Here is a 20,424-nt window from a genome sequence, read left to right as displayed (position 1 = left end):
CAGATGGAAAAACCAAGAGGAGATGGTCATAATAAGAAAGAGTACCAAAAAGGACTGCAGGAAGACCTTGCGATACTGGGAGACTGTGCAGAGGCATGGAGGGCCATAATCGAACGGGGCTGGCCATCTATAAGGGCTGCCATCTCTAACGCCGGCCCCGTCAAGCGGAGTAACCTGACCGTATTATTGAAACAAGATGGCCGGCCATCTTTCATTTTGATAATACGGTCGTGGATGCCCAAATCTCAAGATTTGGCCTGCCCTTAGAGATCGCCAGTGTTAGAGATGGCCGCCATTGGTTTTCGCCGATAATGGAACCTAATGGCGGCCATCTCAAACCCGGCCAAATCCAAGGCATTTGGTCATGGGAGAAGCCAGAATTTATAGTGCAGTGGTCCCCCTCACATGCCAGGACACACAACCGGGCACCCTAGGGGCACTGCAGTGGCCTTCACAAATTGCTCCCAGGTACATAACTTCCTTACCTTGTGTGCTGAGCCCCCCAAATCCCCCAAAAACCCACTACCCACAACTGTATACCACTACCATAGCCCTTAGAGATGAAGGGGGGCACCTAGATGTGTGTACAGTGGGTTTTGGGTGGGTTTTGGAGGGCTCCCATTTACCACCACAAGTGTAACAGGTGGGGGGATGGGCCTGGGTCCGCCTGCCTGAAGTGCACTGCACCCACTAAAACTGCTCCAGGGACCTGCATACTGCTGTCATGGAGCTGGGTATGACATTTGAGGCTGGCATAGAGGCTGGCAAAAAAATGTTTTTATATATTTTTTTGGGTGGGAGGGGGTTGGTGACCACTGGGTGAGTAAGGGGAGGTAATCCCCCATTCCCTCCGGTGGTCATCTGGCCAGTTTGGGGCAATTTTTTGAGGCTTGGTCGTAAACAAAAAGGGACCAAGTAAAGTGGGCCAAATGCTCGTCGGGGCCGGCTTTCTTTTTTCCATTATCGTCCGAAGCCGGCCATCTCTTAACCACACCCCTGCCCCGCCTTTGGTAGACTGCCGACACGTCCCCTTGAACTTTTGCTGGCTCTGCGACGGAAAGCAGTTGAAGCCAGCCAAACTCGGCTTTCGATTATACTGATTTGGCCGGCTTTAGGAGAAGGCCAACCATCTCCCGATTTGTGTCAGAAGATGGCCGGCCTTCTCGTTCGAAAATAAGCAGGATAGTCACAAATGGGCTTGGGTGGGCTGTGGTGCCACTACTTTGGAATCAGGCCCACCTGGTTAGTGGCAGCAGTACAGGCCAGTACGAAGAGCACTAGAAGTGGTATCAACATCCCCATGTTAACCTGAATCCCTACCAAAAAAATCAGTCCTAGCCGTGTCAGTGGGAATCCAAACGGCAGGTGAAATTTAACGTGGATAAGTGCAAAGTGATACACACAGGGAAACATAACCCAAGTGATAACTATGTGATACTAGTTTTCACATTAGGAGTCACCACTCAGGAAAAGGATCAAAGTATCATCATGGAGATTATTCTTACCGCGTGGCCATGCGGGTGGGGGAGGGGGAAGCAGTTAATGCCACCCGTTGAGGGTGGGCTAGACAAGTTTTGGGTGGGTGGGGCTAGGAAGAAGCCATAATATGAGCATCTAGCTCTGATTTCAGAAATGGAAGGGAATATTTCCTCAATTATTACTTTAAAAGGAGTGAAGCCTGTGAAAACTGGGATTACTTTAATCAGTGGGATCTGAATTAGAGACTTAAGATTGGATAGCAGAGCCGGTAGTGGGAGGCGGGGCTGGTGGTTGGGAGGCGGGGATAGTGCTGGGCAGACTTATACGGTCTGTGCCAGAGCTAGTGGTGGGAGGCGGGGATAGTGCTGGGTAGACTTATACGGTCTGTGCCCTGAAGAGCACAGGTACAAATCAAAGTAGGGTATACACAAAAGTAGCACACATGAGTTGTCTTGTTGGGCAGACTGGATGGACCATGCGGGTCTTTTTTCTGCCGTCATCTACTATGTTACTATGTTACTATAGTATTGTTAAATACTGGTTTTTAAAAGAGAAAGAATGTAATCAGATCTATTATTTCTAACTAATAATGGATAATAAGTATGTTTTCAATGAAATGATTTGACTATACACCGTATTGGCCTTGAAGAAGCCAACCAGATGATCAATGTGGAATAATGAATTAGGCGAGTAATATCTGGGGATAATCAGGTTAATACCACGTTTTATTTTCTGTTTACTGTTTAATTGATCTCCTTGTCTTGTTTCACTCTCCCTATTTGGAATCAGGCCCACCTGGTTAGTGGCAGCAGTACAGGCCAGTACGAAGAGCACTAGAAGTGGTATCAACATCCCCATGTTAACCTGAATCCCTACCAAAATTTTACTTTTGGATAAAATTTAATCGCTTGTTGCCTGACAAGGTGAATGCTGCTCTACAAAAATTCACAAATAAAAGCTGCAAATTAGATGTATGTCCGACTCATCTCCTAAAAGTCGCACCAAAATCTTATATTGCAGAACTGACTTGTTACCTCAATTATATGTTAAGCGCAGGACTTTTCCCGTCAGGTCATGGAAACATTCTTCTCACCCCAATCCCAAAGAATCCAAAGATCAAACCAGATGTCATCTCAAATTATCGCCCAGTGGCTTCCATACCTCTAGTTATCAAGTTGATGGAGAGTCTGGTCAATGTTCAGCTCAACGAATTTTTGACTAATTTTGATATCCTCCACCATTCGCAATCAGGTTTTCGAGTTCATTACAGCACAGAGACCGTCCTGGTCACCCTCTTATCCAACTTTAGACGTGAACTATCTGTTGGACGGAAAATTCTTCTGCTACAATTTGATATGTCTAGTGCTTTTGACATGGTGGATCATGAACTCCTGCTCCATCTACTGGATTCTTTTGGTATAGGAGGGCCAGTTTTACATTGGTTCAAGGGTTTCTTGACTTCTAGGTCCTATCAGGTAATGGTGAATTCCAATACTTCTGAATCGTGGAATGCCTCCTGTGGGGTCCCTCAGGGTTCTCCCCTCTCACCGACACTATTCAATATTATGATGATGCCTTTAGCCACAGCACTTGCTAATCTGGACCTCAACCCTTTCATCTATGCGGACGATATTACAGTCTACATCCCTTTTCAAACCACAATATCAGAAGTTACCAACCTCATAGATGCCTGTTTCTCCACTTTAGAACATTGGGCCAGGGTGTTCCGCTTCAGGCTAAATAGGGAAAAAAACTCATTGTCTCATCCTCTCGTCCACGCACTCTAATATATCTGACTCAATGCTTCCAGTTCTGGGCTCTACCCTCCCGATTACTAAAAGCCTGAGACTTTTAGGAGTGCATCTGGATTCACATCTCCATCTGGCTGATCACGTACAATCAGTCTCCAAAAAAATGTTCCAGGCCATGTGGAGACTTCGGCGAATCAGATATCTCCTTCCCAGAGACTTGTTCCGTACCCTTGTCCACTGGCTTGTCCTATCCCACCTGGATTATTGTAGTGGTATTTATGTGGGTTGCCAGGCCTCCTTATTGAAAATGTTCCAAACGGCTCAGAACACTGCGGCGAGGCTCATCCTTAAAGAAAGGCGTTTTGCACATGCTGAACCCCTGCGCTTTAAACTTCATTGGCTGCCTGTACAGGAGCGCATCGCTTTTAAGATCTGCTCCCTAACACATAAAATCATTTATGGGACCTCCCCGGATTACATGCTCCCCTTGATCGACCTTCCGCCTAGAAATGCCAACCCTGCTGCTCGGTCCTATCTCCACCTCCATTTTCCGAATTGTAAGGGAGTCAAGTATAAGAAAATCTTTGCCTCGTCTTTCTGTTATTGGAGTCCCAAATACTGGAACGCACTACCTCGTCACCTTAAAACTCAAGAGGATCATGCCCTTTTAAGAAGTTGTTAAAGACATTCCTCTTTGCCAAGACTTACCACTCAACTTGCCATGTTGATTAAAACATCCCTTGTCCCTTACCCTACCTAGTTCACGTTGTTAGTTTCTTCCCTCCAACCTACTTCTTTATGTTTGACTAAGCTATTAAGATTGTACTATTATTTAATTCTCTGTGAGCCACATTGCGCCTGCATGAGTGGGAAAATGTGGGATATAAGTAACAAATAAATAAATAAATAAATAAAATATTTAGTGGTCTAAGGAAGAGAATAGAATTACCTGACTGAAATAATTCCTATATATTACTTTCTCTGTATTTCTGGCAAGTTGTTTTATCGCTTGTAAAAATTTAAAATGGTTATAAATAAAAAACAAAAAAGGAAGGGAAGTCTATGTCCAAAAAAATGGACATTGGAATTTAGACCTATAACCCAGCATATCCAAGTTACAGAAAGGTACTTTGCTATAGACGTTAATCGTACTAAAATCTTTTTTTTAATTAACTTCTTAATAGATCTCCATACGTAGCTGAAGAATAGCCTCTATGGTTAGTGCAGTGGGCTGAGAATCAAGGGACCTGGATTCAAATTCCAAGTCAGCAGCTTGTGGGGTTTTTTGTTTTTTAATTGTGAGCCCTCTAGGCACAGAAAAGTACCTTCTGTACCTGAATGTACACTGCTTCAGTAGTATTCATGTTTGCAAATTTGTACTCAAGTGGTGTAGATTTAGATACACTAGGTATCAGGTGCTGCCGAGAGACTGAGCCGGGCCCGGGGCAAGGCTGGGATTTGTAGTATGGAGTTTTGCCACAATTTGGGTTTCTGCCAGGTACTCTTGACCTGGCTTGGCCACTGTTTGGAAAGCAGGGTGCTAGGCTGGATGGACCATGGGTCTGACCCAGTATGGCTACTCTTACGTTCTTATGTTCATTGAGGTGGCGGTAAGGGCTCCCGCGGTAACCCAGTAGTAACTGGGCAGCTCATGGTGATGCTCGATTACTGCTGGGTTAGCCCATGCTAGGGGAAAATTTACCCAGAACGCTGGAAATGGCATGCGCTTCAGCCGGAACTACTGCCAGTGGCCGCATTGGGCCATCGGTCAGTGGCATAGCAAGGGCGGGGCGGTGGGGGCGGTCCGTCCTGGGTGCACGCTGCTGGGGGGGTGTTGGCTCCACTGGTTCCCTGCTCCCTCTGCCCCGGAACAGGTTACTTCCTGTTCCGGGGCAGAGGGAGCAGGGAACCAGCAGAACCAACACCCCCCCCAGCGGTATGCACACGGCAGGCAAAAATGCACTCGGGGGGGGGCTTGGGTGATGCGCCGAGGGGGGGTTGATGCACCGAGGGGGGGTTGATGCACCGTGGGGGGGTTGATGCACCAAGGGGGGGGGGGGGGGTTGATGCGCCGAGGGGGGGTTGATGCACCGAGGGGGGGTGTCATGCTGCACCCAGGGGGGAGGGTGCGCAGCGGCGAACCACCCTGGGTGGCAGCCACCCTCGCTACACTACTGCCAGCGGTAGTTCCATTTTAGCGTGCAGTAAGCCCGCATTGGGCTTACCGACACCTTGCAAAAGGCCCCATAGTGTATTACAGGAGAATTTCTGCAACTATGCACAAGTTCATACTGAATATTATTATTATTATTATTATTAACATTTGTATAGCACTGCCGGACGCACGCCACGCTGAACATCCAACGTAGAGAGAGACAGTCCCTGCTCAATAGAGCTTACAATCTAAAAATACAGACAGACAAGACAATTAAGGACGAGGGAAGTACTGGGTGAGAAGGAACAAGGATAGGGGAATTGAGTAGTGGTTAGGAGCCAAAACATTCCATCTAGAATCTCCAATAGTAGCAACATTCCATGTAGAATCTCAATAGTAGCAACATTCCATGCTCCACTGCAGTAACCACTAGGCTACTCCTCCACTAGCAACATTCCATTTAGAAGCCTGCCCTTGCAGATCAGCAATGCGGCCGCACAGGCTTCTGTTTCTGTGAGTGCGACGTCCTGCACGTACGTGCAGGACGTCAGACTCACAGAAACAGAAGCCTGCGCGGCTGCGTTGCTCATCTGCAAGGGCAGGCTTCTACATGGAATGTTATTATTATTAACATTTGTATAGCGCTACCAGACGCACGCAGCGCTGAACATCTGACACAGAGAGACATTCCCTACTCCATAGAGCTTACAATCTAAAATAATACAGACAGACAAGACAATTAAGGGCGAGGGAAGTACTGGGTGAGAAGGAACAAGGGGAGGGCAAATTGAGTAGTGGCTAGGAGCCAAAAGCAGTGGTGAAAAGGTGGGTTTTCAGCACAGATTTGAAAACCGGTAGAGATGGAGCTAGATGTACAGGCTCAGGAAGTTTATTCCAGGCATAAGGAGCTGCGAGGGAAAAGGAACGAAGCCCGGAGTTAGCAGTAGAGGAGAAGGGGGAAGACAAGAGAAATTTGTCCAGTGAGCGGAGGTCACGGGGAGGAATGTAGGGAGAGATGAGAGTGGAGAGGTAATGGGTAGCTGCAGACTGGATGCATTTGAAGGTCAGTAAGAGAAGTTTGAACTGTATGCGGAAGCGGACAGGGAGCCAGTGAAGTGACTTGAGGAGTGGGCTAATGTGGGTATAACGATTTTGACGGAAAATAAGTCATGCTGCAGAATTTTGGACAGACTGGAGAGGAGAGAGATGGCTGAGAGGAAGACCAGTGAGAAGTAAATTGCAATAATCCAAGTGAGAGGTGACAAGGGTTTGGATAAGGGTTCTGGTAGCGTACTCAGAAAGGAAGGGGCGAATTTTGCTAATATTGTAGATAAAGAAATGACAGGTTTTAGCGATTTGTTGAATATGTGCAGAGGAGGAATCAAAGATGACTCCAAGGTTACGAGCCGAGGAGACAGGGAGGATGTGAGAGCCATTAACAGAGATAGAGAAAGGGGGAAGAGGGGAGGTGGGTTTTAGGGGGGGGAAATGAGAAGTTCAGTTTTAGTCATGTTTAGCTTCAGATGGCGTTCAGACATCCAAGCAGCAATGTCAGACAAGCAGGATGAAATGATTACTCCCATTATGAGAACTATGACATTCTTCTATTGCTCTCAACAAAAATCACACCGGTATACATGGTCAGATACACTTAGTAGTAATAGTAACATAGTAGATGACGGCAGAAAAAGACCTGCATGGTCCATCCAGTCTGCCCAACAAGATAAACTCATATGTGCTACTTTTTGTGTATACCTTACCTTGATTTGTACCTGTCCTTTTCAGGGCACAGACCGTATAAGTCTGCCCAGCACTATCCCTGCCTCCCAACCACCAGCCCCTCATCCCACCACCAGCTCTGGCACAAACCGTATAAGTCTGCCCAGCACTATCCCCGCCTCCCAACCACCAGTCCCGCCTCCCACCACCGGTTCTGGCACAGACCGTATAAGTCTGCCCAGCACTATCCCCACCTTCCAACCACCAGCCCCACCTCCCACCACCGGCTCTGGCACAGACCGTATAAGTCTGCCCAGCACCATCCCCGCCTCCCGCCACCGGCTCTGCCACCCAATCTCGGCTAAGCTCCTTCGGATCCATTCACTTAGTAGTAATGTAAAAGATATATTTACAGTTGTGGTGATCTCGGTGGCATGGGACTGGCAGTTCCTGAAAATCTCCTTCTTAAGAGATGCAAATTCCGAAGCTGATGCTGGAGGGTTTGGGTGCTGCAGGTATTTCTTCTCCCAGCCTCAAAGATGGCACAGGCAACTCATTCAGCTGTAGGTCTTAACAAGCGATGCCCTGATGGTAAATTACAGATTAGACACTGTTTTCATTGTCCTTCGGTCATTAGCAAAAAGGGTGAGGTGGATACCCATAAGAACATAAAAATAGCCAAACTGGGTCAGACCAATGGTCCACCCAGCCCAGTATCCTGTTTCCAGCAGTAGCCAATCCAGGTCACAAGTACCTGGCAGAAACCCAAATAGTAATAGTGCAAAAGGGGGAAAAAACCCCAACTATGCTCCCCAAAAGATAATATGTGAGAAAAAGAAGCAATATTAACATGATTTTTCTGAAGAAATCTTAAAAAGGAAAGGAACATGGAAGCATCAGATATTCAGATATACACCAGAGGCAAGGTCATTGGATCTCCTATAGCACACAGCTATTTCAAATCCTTGAGCCTACTGCATGGTCCAAATTCTCATATTCAACAAAAACATTTTTTTAAACTTTGTCTTTTTGAGAAACTCAAATAATAGCAACATTCCATATCACTGATCCCAGGGCTAGCAGTGGCTTCCCCCAGGACTAGGAACATTTCCTCCAGGAACTTCTCCAAACCTTTTTTAAACCCAGGCATGCTAACTGCTGTTACCACATCCTCTGGCAACGAGTTCCAGAGCTTAACTATTCATTGAGTGAAAAAAATATTTCATCCACTTTGTTTTAAAAGTATTTCCATGTAACTTTGAGTGCCCCCTAGTTTTTGTATTTTTTAAAAGAGCAAATAATTGATTCACTTTTATCCATTCTAGACCAGTCAGGATTTTGTAGACCCCAATCATATCTCCCCTCAGCCATCTGTTTTCCAAGTTGAAGAGCCCTAACCTCTTTAGCCTTTCCTTATATGAGAGGAATTCCATCCCTTTTATCATTTTGGTCATTCTTCTATGAACCTTTTCTAATTCCACTATATCTTTTTTGAGATATAGAGGGGCATAATTGAATGGGGCCGGTCATCTATATGGGCGGCCATCTCTAAGGCCGGCCCCGTAAAGTAGCATACCCAACTGTATTATCGAAACAAGATGGCCGGCCATCTTTCGTTTCGATAATATGGTCGGGGCTGGCCAAATCTCAACATTTGGGCCGGCGTTAGAGATGGCTGGCGTTAGAGATCACCGCCATTGGTTTCCCACCGATAATGGAAACTAATGGAGGCCATCTCAAACCTGGCCAAATCCTAGCCATTTGGTCATGGGAGGAGCCAGCATTTATAGTGCAGTGGTCCCCCTCACATGCCAGGACACCAACCGGGCACCCTAGGGGGCACTGCAGTAGACTTCACAAATTGCTCCCAGGTGCATAGCTCCCTTACCTTGGGTGCTGAGCCCCCCAAAAAACCCCAAACCCACTACCCACAACTGTACAACACTACCATAGCCCTTAGGGGTGAAGGGGGCACCTACATGTGGGTACAGTGGATTTCGGGTGGGTTTTGGAGGGCTCACATTTATCACCACAAGTGTAACAGGTAGGGGAGGGATGGGCCTGGGTCCACCTGCCTGAAGTCCACTGCAGTACCCACTAAAAACTGCTCCAGGGACCTGCATAGTGCTGTGATGAAGCTGGGTATGACATTTGAGGCTGGCATAGAAGCTGGCACAAAAATGTTTAAAAAAAATTTTGGGTGGGAGGGGGTTGGTGACCACTGGGGGAGTAAGGGGAGGTGATCCCTGATTCCCTCCGGTGGTCATCTGGTCAGTTGGGGCACTTTTTTGCGGCTTGGTCCTAAAAATAAATGGACCAATTGAAGCCGGCCAAATGCTCGTCAGAGCTGGCCTTCTTTTTTCCATTATTGGCCGAAGCTGGTCATCTCGTAACCATGCCCCCCGTCCCGCCTTCCGTACCCTGCTGAATCGCCCCCTTTAACTTTGGCCGGCCCTGCGACGGAAAGCAGTTGAAGCCGGCCAAAATCGGCTTTCGATTATACCGATTTGGCCGGGTTTAGGAGATGGCCGGCCATCTCCCGATTTGTGTCGGAAGATGGCTGGCCTTCTCCTTCGAAAATAAGCATGATGGTGACCAGAACTGAATGCAATACTCAAGGTGAGATCGCAGCATGGAGTGATGCCGAGGCATTTTAATATTCTTGGTTTTATTTACCATTCCTTTCCTAATCATTCCTAGCATCCTGTTTGCTTTTTTGGCCGTCGCCACACACTTGACAAAAGATTTCAGCATATTGTCTAGAACGACACCTTGATCTGTTTCTTGGATGCTGACCCCCAAAGTGGACCCTAGCATCAGGTAACTATGATTTAGATTATTCTTTCCAATATGCATCACTTTGCATTTGGCCACATTAAATTTCATCTGCCATTTGGATGCCCAGTCTTCTAATTTCCTAAGGGTCTTCCTGCAATTTTTCACAGTCCGCATGTGTTTTAACAACTTTGAATAGTTTTGTGTCATCTGAAAATTTAATCACCTCACTTGTCGCTCTCATTTCCAGATCATTTATAGATTCTATTCTATTCTTATAATCCGCCTCATGAGTTCTGTGCAGATCACAAAAAGAGAACCAGGCATACTTGGGAATATACTTAAAGTTTATCTCCTACATTAACATTTACCCACATCTATACCCGTAAGTTAAGACAAATATTTCTTAAACAACCAAGTTTTTAGGCCTCTCTAGAATAAAGGGTAACTCTCATATTGCCGTTTAAATAAAGGCAAACAGTTCCACTTTTGGATTCCCACAAAGGAGAAAGCTGATTGAAAAGATTTTATAAATCTAATTCTTTTGACAGAAGGTAAGTATAATACTAAAAAAATCTCTAAGGACCCCTTTTACTAAATGGTTGCCACGCGGTGCAGCAACCTGGAACTACCATGGGCTCAATGCGGCTACTGGCGGCAGATCTGCCACAAGCGTGCCATTTCCAGTACTACGGAAAATTATTCCATAATTTGTAGTGCAGTGCAGGGGCATAGCTACGTGGGGCCACGGGGGCATGGGCTCCCACAGATTACGCCCTGGCCCCCTATACATTTGACTCCCCTCCCGCCGTCGCCGCCCACCCCCCGCCCTGCCATCACATCAGGTACCTTGCTTGCTGGCGGGGGTCGCCAGCCAAAGAGTTTTCTTCAGCGCCGGTCGACTTCGGTGCCTTCGTTGTGGGATCATCTGTTTCTGACGCCTTATGTCCTGCACCGTGCATGTAGCCTCTTCGGCTGGCGGGGATTGGGGACCCCTGCCAGTAAACAAGGTACCTGATGCGGTGGGGGGAGGGGTTGCAGTTGCGGTGGCGGTCCAAAGTGGCGGGGGGGTTGCGGGGGGGGGGTCGGTGGCTAAACAGTGCCCCCCCACCTCGGGCTCTGGCCCCCCCCTCCCGCTGAGGTCTGGCTATGCCCCTGGTGCAGCGATAACCCACTGGTAATCAGGCAGCACCACGCGCTGCACTGTTACCACTGGGTTACTGTGGGAGCCCTTACCGCCAACTCAATGGGTGACGGTAACTGCTCCCCCCACATGGCCAAGCGGTAAGAATAATATTACCACATGGCCATGTCTTTTTTAGAGGCTTTTTACCCACTGCGGCAAAAATGGCCCCCATCACTACCGCAGGGCTCTTTTTCCCACAGCTTGGTAAGCATATATTGAGGCGCATATATCCTAAAGGCCATAACACAAACCTTAAAATCTATTCGAGCCTGACTAGGCCACCAATGGGCTCTAGTTAATAAAGGAGTTACCTATCAAATCTTCCTGCGGCATATCTCAGTCTTATCGCCATATTCTGCGCAGTCTGCAATTTCTTCAGGAGGGTACGATTGCATCCTACATATAGCATGTTACGATAATCCAATTGGCTCAAGATCAGCATCTGCACCACCAGTTTAAATTGTGGGCCCTCAAAACAATTCTTAATTCTCCTTAGCTTTCTTATGCAGGAGAAGGCTTTCCTTCCTGATATGTTACGTTTGCTTACCAATATGTTAAATAGCACCAGTCTCAGTGCAGATCCCCGTGGCACTCCACTATTCAGCCTCCTCCACTGAGAAAAATGGCCATTTAACCCTACCCTCTGTTTTCTGTCCAGTAATCAGTTCCTAATGCACAATAGAACATTGTCTCCTGTCCCACGACTCTTTAATTTTCTCAGGAGTCTCTCATGAGGGACTTTGTCATACACTACATCGACTGGCTCACCTTTTTTCCACATGTTTATTCACACCTTCAAGAAAATGAAGCAAATTGGTGAGGCGAGACTTCCCTTAGTTGAACCCCTGCTGACTCTGTCCCATTAAACCAAGTTTATGTATGCGTTCCGTAATTGTATTCTTTATAATAGTTCCCACTATTTTACCCGGCACTGAAGTCAGGCTTAATGGTCTGTAATTTCCCAGATCACCCCTGGAATCTTTTTTAAAAAATCAGTGTCACATTGACCACACTCCAATCTTCAGGTCAGAGAAGTCTGGGTACCTGTCTGTTTTTAAATGATATAGCTCTGTGTTCACTGGTTTATAAACACTGTTATGAATAAATGGAATTCATGGCATCAGTCTGGGGGGCTCTCTCTAGCACAGTGGTTAGGAGATTAGAGCCAACAGACACATTTTAAATCTGTGTTCTCTCTTTAGTTCTAAAACTTCCCTCCTTGCTTTAATGTATCTGCCAATGAAACTCTCCCATTTCCCCTGAACGGACAGGATTTTGGAGATCATCAGAACACACCTCTTCTAGGTAACCAGTGATGTCATCAAACTCTCCACAAAAATTACCCTTGGTGGAGCCTGAGGGATTTCTCCTGTGCACATTGTTTGTGCCTAAATCCCACACATCTTACAATACTAAAATTAATTTCCTGATGTTGTTAAAGCTACACAATTAAGGAGAAATGAGTTTCTTATTTGTGTCCTAAGGCTCTATAAATTGGATCAGCATTTTCTCTAATGCATCCGTGCAAACGTACTGTCAGAGATATATAGGAGTGCTAAATCCCTGTTTTATGAGCCTGACTATTTGCTTTTATTCTTGTCTGATAAGATTAAGCAGCCTTTGTCAGCAGATGGAAGGAGCTCTCAGGTGTTGAGTTCAGAAATGTAGCGCTTGACTTCTTATATTAGATACACCAATTTAAGATGCGCTCCACCCATAATCGTTTATCATTAATTCAGAGCTTGCTAATCTACCTTTTCTGGATACAGGTCAAGGCGACACGCAGACTAAAATCAAGGACAGAGAAAAGAACACATTTTCTGTTTCTAAATGTTATTCTTCCCTCGTTGCGCTACGCTGCCCCATAAATGGGGTGACTTTATGGAGCGTAATTTTCCTTGGCCCGGAGGATTTGCATTTTCGTATTAAGCATTTTGTTTCTGTCTCCAATTTCTGTACAAGCGCTGAATTAGAAGAATTTTTTTATTATTATTGATTTCAAACATTATGTTACATTACCAGATATTTCTATTCCGCTCGCACCAAAAACTTAAGGGCCCTTTTACTAAGCTGCAGTAGGCTCTACGCGCATGCAGCGTGCGCCCAAATGAGACTACCACCAGGCCAGCGTGCCCCGGTGGTAATTTCAGATTTGGCACGTGCCCATAACACCTGGATGAATTATTTATTTGCTCCCGTACGCACCATTTCTTGGGGGTAATCGGCAGTTGATGGGCGGTGTCCTGTCACCGCGTGTGTAACGCGTGAGCCCTTACTGCTAGATCAATAGGTGGCATTAAGGGCTCAGGCCAGTTTTAGACGCATGCTGGTTTCATTTTTTTTTTCCAAGATTTTTTATTGAATTTAGTACAATGTAAATAGTACATAACATTAACCAAAAGAAATAAAGTTCCCGTCACGTTAAAAAAAACCTTTTTTGTAGATGCGGTAAAAACTGGCCCAGCGCGCACCTAGTACACTCACCTACACTGCTGCAGGCCACTTTTTACCGTGGCTTCTAGTTCGGAGCAGATTACATTGTAGATTGTAAGCTCTTTGAGCAGGGACTGTCCTTCTATGTTAAATTGTACAGCGCTGCGTAACCCCAGTAGCGCTTTAGAAATGTTAAGTAGTAGTAGTAGTAAGTAGGAACCAGTCCAGTAAACTGGGAGCTCACAAAGCACAGTACAAAAATACGATATGATTTAAAACAAATATTATGAGTCAAAAACTTAACCTAAGAGCACATACTTCCTAAATAAAGCTGCCTTAAGCGACTCGTGGAAGGATATGTACTGACAAAGAAATATCACAAAGGGGTATGTTTACTAAGGTGTGTTAGCATTTCTAACGCACCTGTAAAGTTAAGGTGCATTAAACGCTAAATCACCTATACATTTCTATGGGTGCATTAGTGTTTAACACGCGTAAACCATTTACACGTGTTAAAAATGCTAACACGCCTATAGCGTGCCTTAGTAAACATAGGCAAGAGACTGGCAGAGAATTCAAACATGAGTGGGATAAACATAAAGGAATCATGTTCAGAAGGAATGTATCCTTGGGAGCTTAGCCGAGTTTAGGTGGCAGAGCCGGTGGTGGGAGGCGAGGCTAGTGGTTGGGAGGCGGGGATAGTGCTGGGCAGACTTATACGGTCTGTGCCAGAGCCAATGGTGGGAGGCGGGGCTGGTGGTTGGGAGGCGGGGCTGGTGGTTGGCGTGGGGGAGATAGTGCTGGGCAGACTTATACGGTCTGTGCCAGAGCTGGTGGTTGGGAGGCGGGGATAGTGCTGGCCAGACTTATATGGTCTGTGCCCTGAAGAGGACAGGTACAAATAAAAAGTAGCACATATTACTACTACTACTACTACTACTTAGCATTTCTATAGCGCTGCCAGGGTTATGCAGCGCTGTACAAGTTTAACATGGGGAAGGATAGTCCCTGCTCAAGAGAGCTTACAATCTAGAGGTTACAAACTCTGTAGTCAGTGTAGGTAACATGAATGGGGAAGGTGGTTAGGCGCCAAAAGCAAGGGAGAAGAGATGGGCTTTGAGTAAGGACTTGAAGATAGGCAGGGAGGGCGCATGGCGTATGGGCTCGGGAAGTCTGTTCCAGGCATAAGGTGATGCGAGGCAGAAGGGGTGGAGTCTGGAGTTAGCGGTGGTAGATAAGGATACGGATAGGAGTGATTTGTCCTGAGAGCGGAGGTTACGGGTGGGAACATACGGGGAGAGGAGGGTAGAGAGGTAATGGGGGGCTGCAGATTGAGTGCACTTGAAGGTCAATAGGAGAAGCTTGAACTGTATACGGTAATGGATCGGGAGCCAGTGAAGCGACTTGAGGAGAGGGGTGATATGAGAGTATTGGTTCACGCGGTAGATAAGACGTGCGGCGGAATTTTGGACAGATTGAAGGGGGGATAGATGGCTAAGCGGGAGGCCAGCGAGAAGAAGGTTGCAATAGTCAAGACGAGAGGTAACGAGCGAGTGGAATTTATCTTGTTGGGCACATTTGCTTATTTCCGATCTGACGAAGAAGGGCAACCTTCGAAAACTAATCAAGAAATGTATTAAGTTATGTCCAATAAAAAAGGGATCATCTTAGTTTCTTTTCCATGTTTTATTTTGTTTGATTTCTATTGATAACCTTGTTTGAAAAAGAAATCATCCATTTTCTGATGTTCCACAAAAATATTTGAATACATTTAAGATAGTTGAAGTAGTCCTATTGTATAGTACATAAGTACATAAGCACTGCCACACTGGGAAAAGACCAAAGGTCCATCAAGCCCAGCACTCTGTCTCCGACAGCAGCCAATCCAGGCCCCAAGAACCTGGCAAAACCCCCAAATTTAATAATGATCAATGGACCTTTCCTTCAGGAATCTGTCCAGACCCCCTTTAAGCTCAGCAAGTCCAGTTGCCATCACTACCTTCTCCGGCAATGAGTTCCAGAGTCTAACTACTAATAGTTATTGTAATTCAAATGTCAGCGCGCATAAAAATGTCTCTGTACTAAAATTTGCCCGAAACCCTGACTGTGAATGATGTAGGATATTGAACTTGTCTAAATAAGCTACGACTTGAACAGTAACCAAAGCCTCCATAAGTTTGGCTAGAAAAGGTATAGAAGCTACTGGTCTGTAGTTACCCACAATTGCCTGACATTCATTTCTAATGTTTGGGATAGGTGTTAAGAAAATATGACCCAAATATTCAGGGAAGAATCCTCGTGCTACAAAAATAGTCAACCGGTTATAAATTTTAAGTCTAAACAAAAGAGAGGCTTTTTTCATGTGAACAGTAGGACATGAATCCAATTGACAATGTGGATTTAATAAATTTGTTAATTAATTGATTCATATCAGACCATCGTATTTTATGGCAATCACACCAAAGCATATCTACTGGTACTGCATCATTTTTATATCTAGGATGAAAAAATTCATTAACAATATCCTTACCATAGACCTATGAAATGAGATTGAAGGGGGGCAGACTCAAGAAAAATGTCAGGAAGTATTTTTTCAAGGAAAGAGTGGTAGATGCTTGGAATGCCCTCCCGTGGGAGGTGGTGGAGATGAAAACGGAATTCAAACATGCGTGGGATAAACATAAAGGAATCCTGTTCGGAAGGAAGGGATCTTCAGAAGCTTAGCCAAGATTGGGTGGCGGAGCCGGTGGTTGGAGGCGGGGCTGGTGGTTGGGAGGCGGGGCTAGTGCTGGACAGACTTCTATGGTCTGTGCCCTGAAAATGACACATACAAATCAAGGTAAGGTATACACAAAAAGTACCACATATGAATTTATCTTGTTGGGCAGACTGGATGGACCATGGAGGTCTTTTTCTGCCGTCATCTACTATGTTACTCACGTTACTAAATTGTGATCTAATATTATAAATCTTATCACTGAAAAAAAGAGCCAATTGATCTGCAGTGGGAGTTAAATCTCAAGAAATAATGGTTACTTTCTCCAAATTAAGGGCCCTTTTACCAAGCGGTGGTAAGAGAGGCCCTGCGGTGGTGGTGGTGGTGTGGGCGTGTGGGTTTGCCGTGTGCTAAGGGCACCCTTTTACTGCTGCCCGGAAAAAAGGAAATTGCAGGCAGAGTGTTGGCTCCTCCTACATCCCAATGGCTTGATTTTGTGCGTTTTTCACTTGGACTCCTTTTTCAAAAATGGACCAAAAGGATAAGCGCACAGAGCACAAAATCATCTAGCAAGTGGCTGTTTTTGAAAAGAGAAAAAAAAGGTAAACATTTTGCTGTTTAGAAAATATTTGCTGTTCGGATTCTGGACGTTTTGAGTAAAACATCCAAAGTGAGACTTAGACGTCATATCAAAAATGCTCTCCACGTCTTAATTGTGTTGTGTAGATTTTTATGAATATGAATGTTTTATTGTACCCCGCTAAAGTGGCAAGTAGAAAATAAGGGGCCCTTTTTCTAAACTGTGGTAAGCCGGGTAAAAGGCCCTACAGTGAAGCACACTCAGGCATCCTGCGGTAGTTCTGAGTTTGGTACGTACTACCCATGCGCTAAGAAATAGAGGGGTCCTTTCACAAAGGCACGCTGAAAAATGGCAAGCGGTAGTGTAGGTGGGGGTTTCGGGCACACGCAGCTTCATTTTTCAGCGCACCTGTAAAAAAAGGCCTCTTTTTTCCCCCGAAAATGGACATGCGGCAAAATCAAAATTTGCCACACGTCCATTTTGGGTCTCAAGACCTTACCACCAGCCATAGACCTAGCGGTAAAGAATTTGGGCAGTAAGGACCCTTCTTTTTAGCATTATCGGCCAAGGACGCCATCTCCTAATCACGCCCCAGCCCCACCTTCACTATGGTGCTGACACACCCCCGTGAACTTTGGTCGTCCCCACGACGGGAAGCAGTTGAGGACACCCAAAATCAGCTTTCGATTAAGCCAATTTGGGCGACCCTGAGAGAAGGACGCCCATCTCCCGATTTGTGTCGAAAGATAGGTGCCCTTCTCTTTCAAAAATAAGCCTGAAAGTAGTCATGCCTAGCGCTAATTAGTTAGCACTGCTACACCACCACACGCTAACCGATTAGCGCAAGTTTAGTGCGGGACCCCTTACCACTTAGAAAATAGGTGTCAGTAAGGACACACACACACTACTAGCTAATGGGGAAATTAGCACATGGCCATTAATAGACAAAACAGAAAATGGGGCCATTTTTACCGCCATGCTAAAAGTGGCCTCAGCGCATGGGAGAAACTGGCACTGAGGGATAGCATAGTCCACTTTTTAGCAAGCTTTAGTAATAGGGACCCTAAGTGATTAAGGGCTCCTTTTACAAAGCCACACTAGCAATTCTGGCCTGGCAAATGCAACAAAGCCCATTCAGTTCCTATGGGCTTTGTCGCATTTGCCACATGGGAATCACTAGTGTGGCTTTGTAAAAGGAGCCCTAAATAAATAAATATTTTAGTCCGGACCACTTATACCAGCCATAGATCTGGTGTAAATGCTTGCACCTAGATTTCTACAAAGCACAGGTAAACTATAGGATTCTATAATTTATGTGCGTAACAGTGTGCCCCATCTACGCTCCGCCCATGTGCACGTCCACCTTCAAAGTATGCAACATCACATTTAAGGAGATATTATAGGATAGAGTATAGCTGGAATATTGACATTTACGTTTATGTTTATTTTTAGCTTGAGATACCACCTTTCAAATTCAGTGGAGGAGTGGCCTAGTGGTTAGGGTGGTGGACTTTGGTCCTGGGGAACTGAGGAACTGCGTTCGATTCCCGGCACAGGCAGCTCCTTGTGACTCTGGGCAAGTCACTTAACCCTCCATTGCCCCATGTAAGCCGCATTGAGCCTGCCATGAGTGGGAAAGCGCAGGGTACAAATGTAACAAAAAATAAAATAGATACTATTGGAGATTCTAATGGAATGTTGCTACTATTGGAGATTCTACATGGAATGTTGCTATTCCACTAGCAACATTCCATGTAGAAGGCTGCGCAGGCTTCTGTTTCTGTGAGTCTGACGTCCTGCACGTACGTGCAGGACGTCAGACTCACAGAAGCAGAAGCCTGTGCGGCCACATTGGTGATCTGCAAGGGCCGACTTCTACATGGAATGTTGCTAGTGGAATATTCCATGTAGAATCTCCAATTGTAGCAACAGTGGAGGAGTGGCCTAGTGGTTAGGGTGGTGGACTTTGGTCCTGGGGAACTGAGGAACTGCGTTCGATTCCCGGCACAGGTAGCTCCTTGTGACTCTGGGCAAGTCACTTAACCCTCCATTGCCCCATGTAAGCCGCATTGAGCCTGCCATGAGTGGGAAAGCGCGGGGTACAAATGTAACAAAACAAACAAAAAAAATCAAATCAGTTTCCAATAAAACAATAAACCCATAATAAAATCAGGAAAAGAACTACAAATGCTAGATAGGACAGTGGAAACAGAGAATGGGAGGAAAGCGATTGCTGTCAAAGCAAGAAACCTGAGTGGACACCTTCTGCCTGTGCTGGGATCCCACCAAAAAAGCCATGGAGATATGGTAGGTTTTGAGAGAAGAACAGAACCTGGGGTAAGACTGTTCGGATTGGAAGTGGGTAGGAAGAAAGTTACAGGGAGGGGGGAAATAGCAGAAAGAATGCAGAGTGACGTGTTGATTCAAGGCAAGAGAAGAAAACAGGGGGAATGATAAGATGGTGTTGAGAGGGTGAGTGAAGAACACTGGCACTGAATATCATTGGAGTTTGCATACTTTTCAGGTTCGCACTGACGCTGATCTTGAACTGCCCTGGCATTATCTAGACATTAACAAACAGTACTCCTATTCTCTATAAGTTACAAAGTCTTTATTAGTGAAAATAATTCAGTGCATTAAAAACCTTCCAAACAATACCCCTGCAACTCACTCCCACAACCGTTCACATTTACACTTGTACCCAGATCACACATGCAAATCCCATTATTCTGTCTGAATCATGATTTCCTTACCACCTCCTTTCAGTAGGAGGAGCTCAGAGGGCCATGCTTTGTAATTAGAACAGGGGGGACTGTTGCTGGGGGTTCCTTTCAGCAATATCAAGCTGGGTCAGAAAACAAGCACCTGCATTGGGGCAGCCAGGCTTGGTTGAGTGACACTTCAGCACTCATAGGGTTAAAGGGGCGGTGCAGCTGCAGGAGTCAGAGACAGTCACACAAGGAAAGGAGGGGTGGAGCTGAAACAGAGTATAGTACTTTTTTTTTCTATGGCGCAGATGCTTGGGGGGAAAAAGGAAAGGTGGGAACAGCTGCTGTATATAAGCCTACAGAGCACTAAGGTGTCCTTTTACAAAAGTGTTCTAACGCCCAAGAAACAGCTTACCACAAAATGTGCTAAAACATTTTGCAGTAATTTGCCTGTTACCACATTTTTGTAGGTTTTCGGGGGGGGGGGGGGGGGGGAGGAGACGCGTCATGGGTGGGGAATGGGCAAGGAAGCATGACCTAGCTAGCAGGTTTGCATTAGAGTGTGTTAACTGGATAATACAGACTTGGAAGTGGAGTGGAGGAGTAGCCTAGTGGTTAGTGCAATGGACTTTGATCTTCGGGAGCTGAGTTCAATTCCCACTGCAGCTCCTTGTGACTCTGGGCAAGTCACTTAACCCTCCATTGCCCCTGGTACAAAATAAGCACCTGAATATATGTAAACAGCTTTGAATGTAGTTGCAAAAACCTCAGAAAGATGGTATATCAAGTCCCATTTCCCTTTCCCTATTTGAGATTCTACATGGAATGTTAATGTTGCTATTCCAGTAGCAACATTCCATGTGGAAGCCTGCCCTTGCAGATCAGCAACACAGCCGCACAGGCTTCTGTTTCTGTGAGTCTG

At 45.8% G+C, this 20,424-nt stretch overlaps 1 protein-coding gene across 1 annotated transcript in view; it reads right to left on the bottom strand.

Annotated features, from left to right (window-relative positions):
* ABCG8 (ATP binding cassette subfamily G member 8) overlaps positions 1-1,302 on the bottom strand; it is a 71,102-nt gene extending 69,800 nt beyond the window's left edge. Inside the window, exon 1 of the mRNA XM_030194581.1 lies at positions 1,240-1,302. Within this exon, the coding sequence (XP_030050441.1) occupies positions 1,240-1,302 (63 nt within the window). The remainder of the gene's footprint in view (positions 1-1,239) is intronic.
* Positions 1,303-20,424: the final 19,122 nt, after the last annotated feature.

This window comes from Microcaecilia unicolor, chromosome 3 (genome assembly GCF_901765095.1).
Source record: "Microcaecilia unicolor chromosome 3, aMicUni1.1, whole genome shotgun sequence".
NCBI classification, from domain to species: domain Eukaryota; kingdom Metazoa; phylum Chordata; class Amphibia; order Gymnophiona; family Siphonopidae; genus Microcaecilia; species Microcaecilia unicolor.
This window is presented reverse-complemented; position numbering and strand designations above follow the sequence as displayed.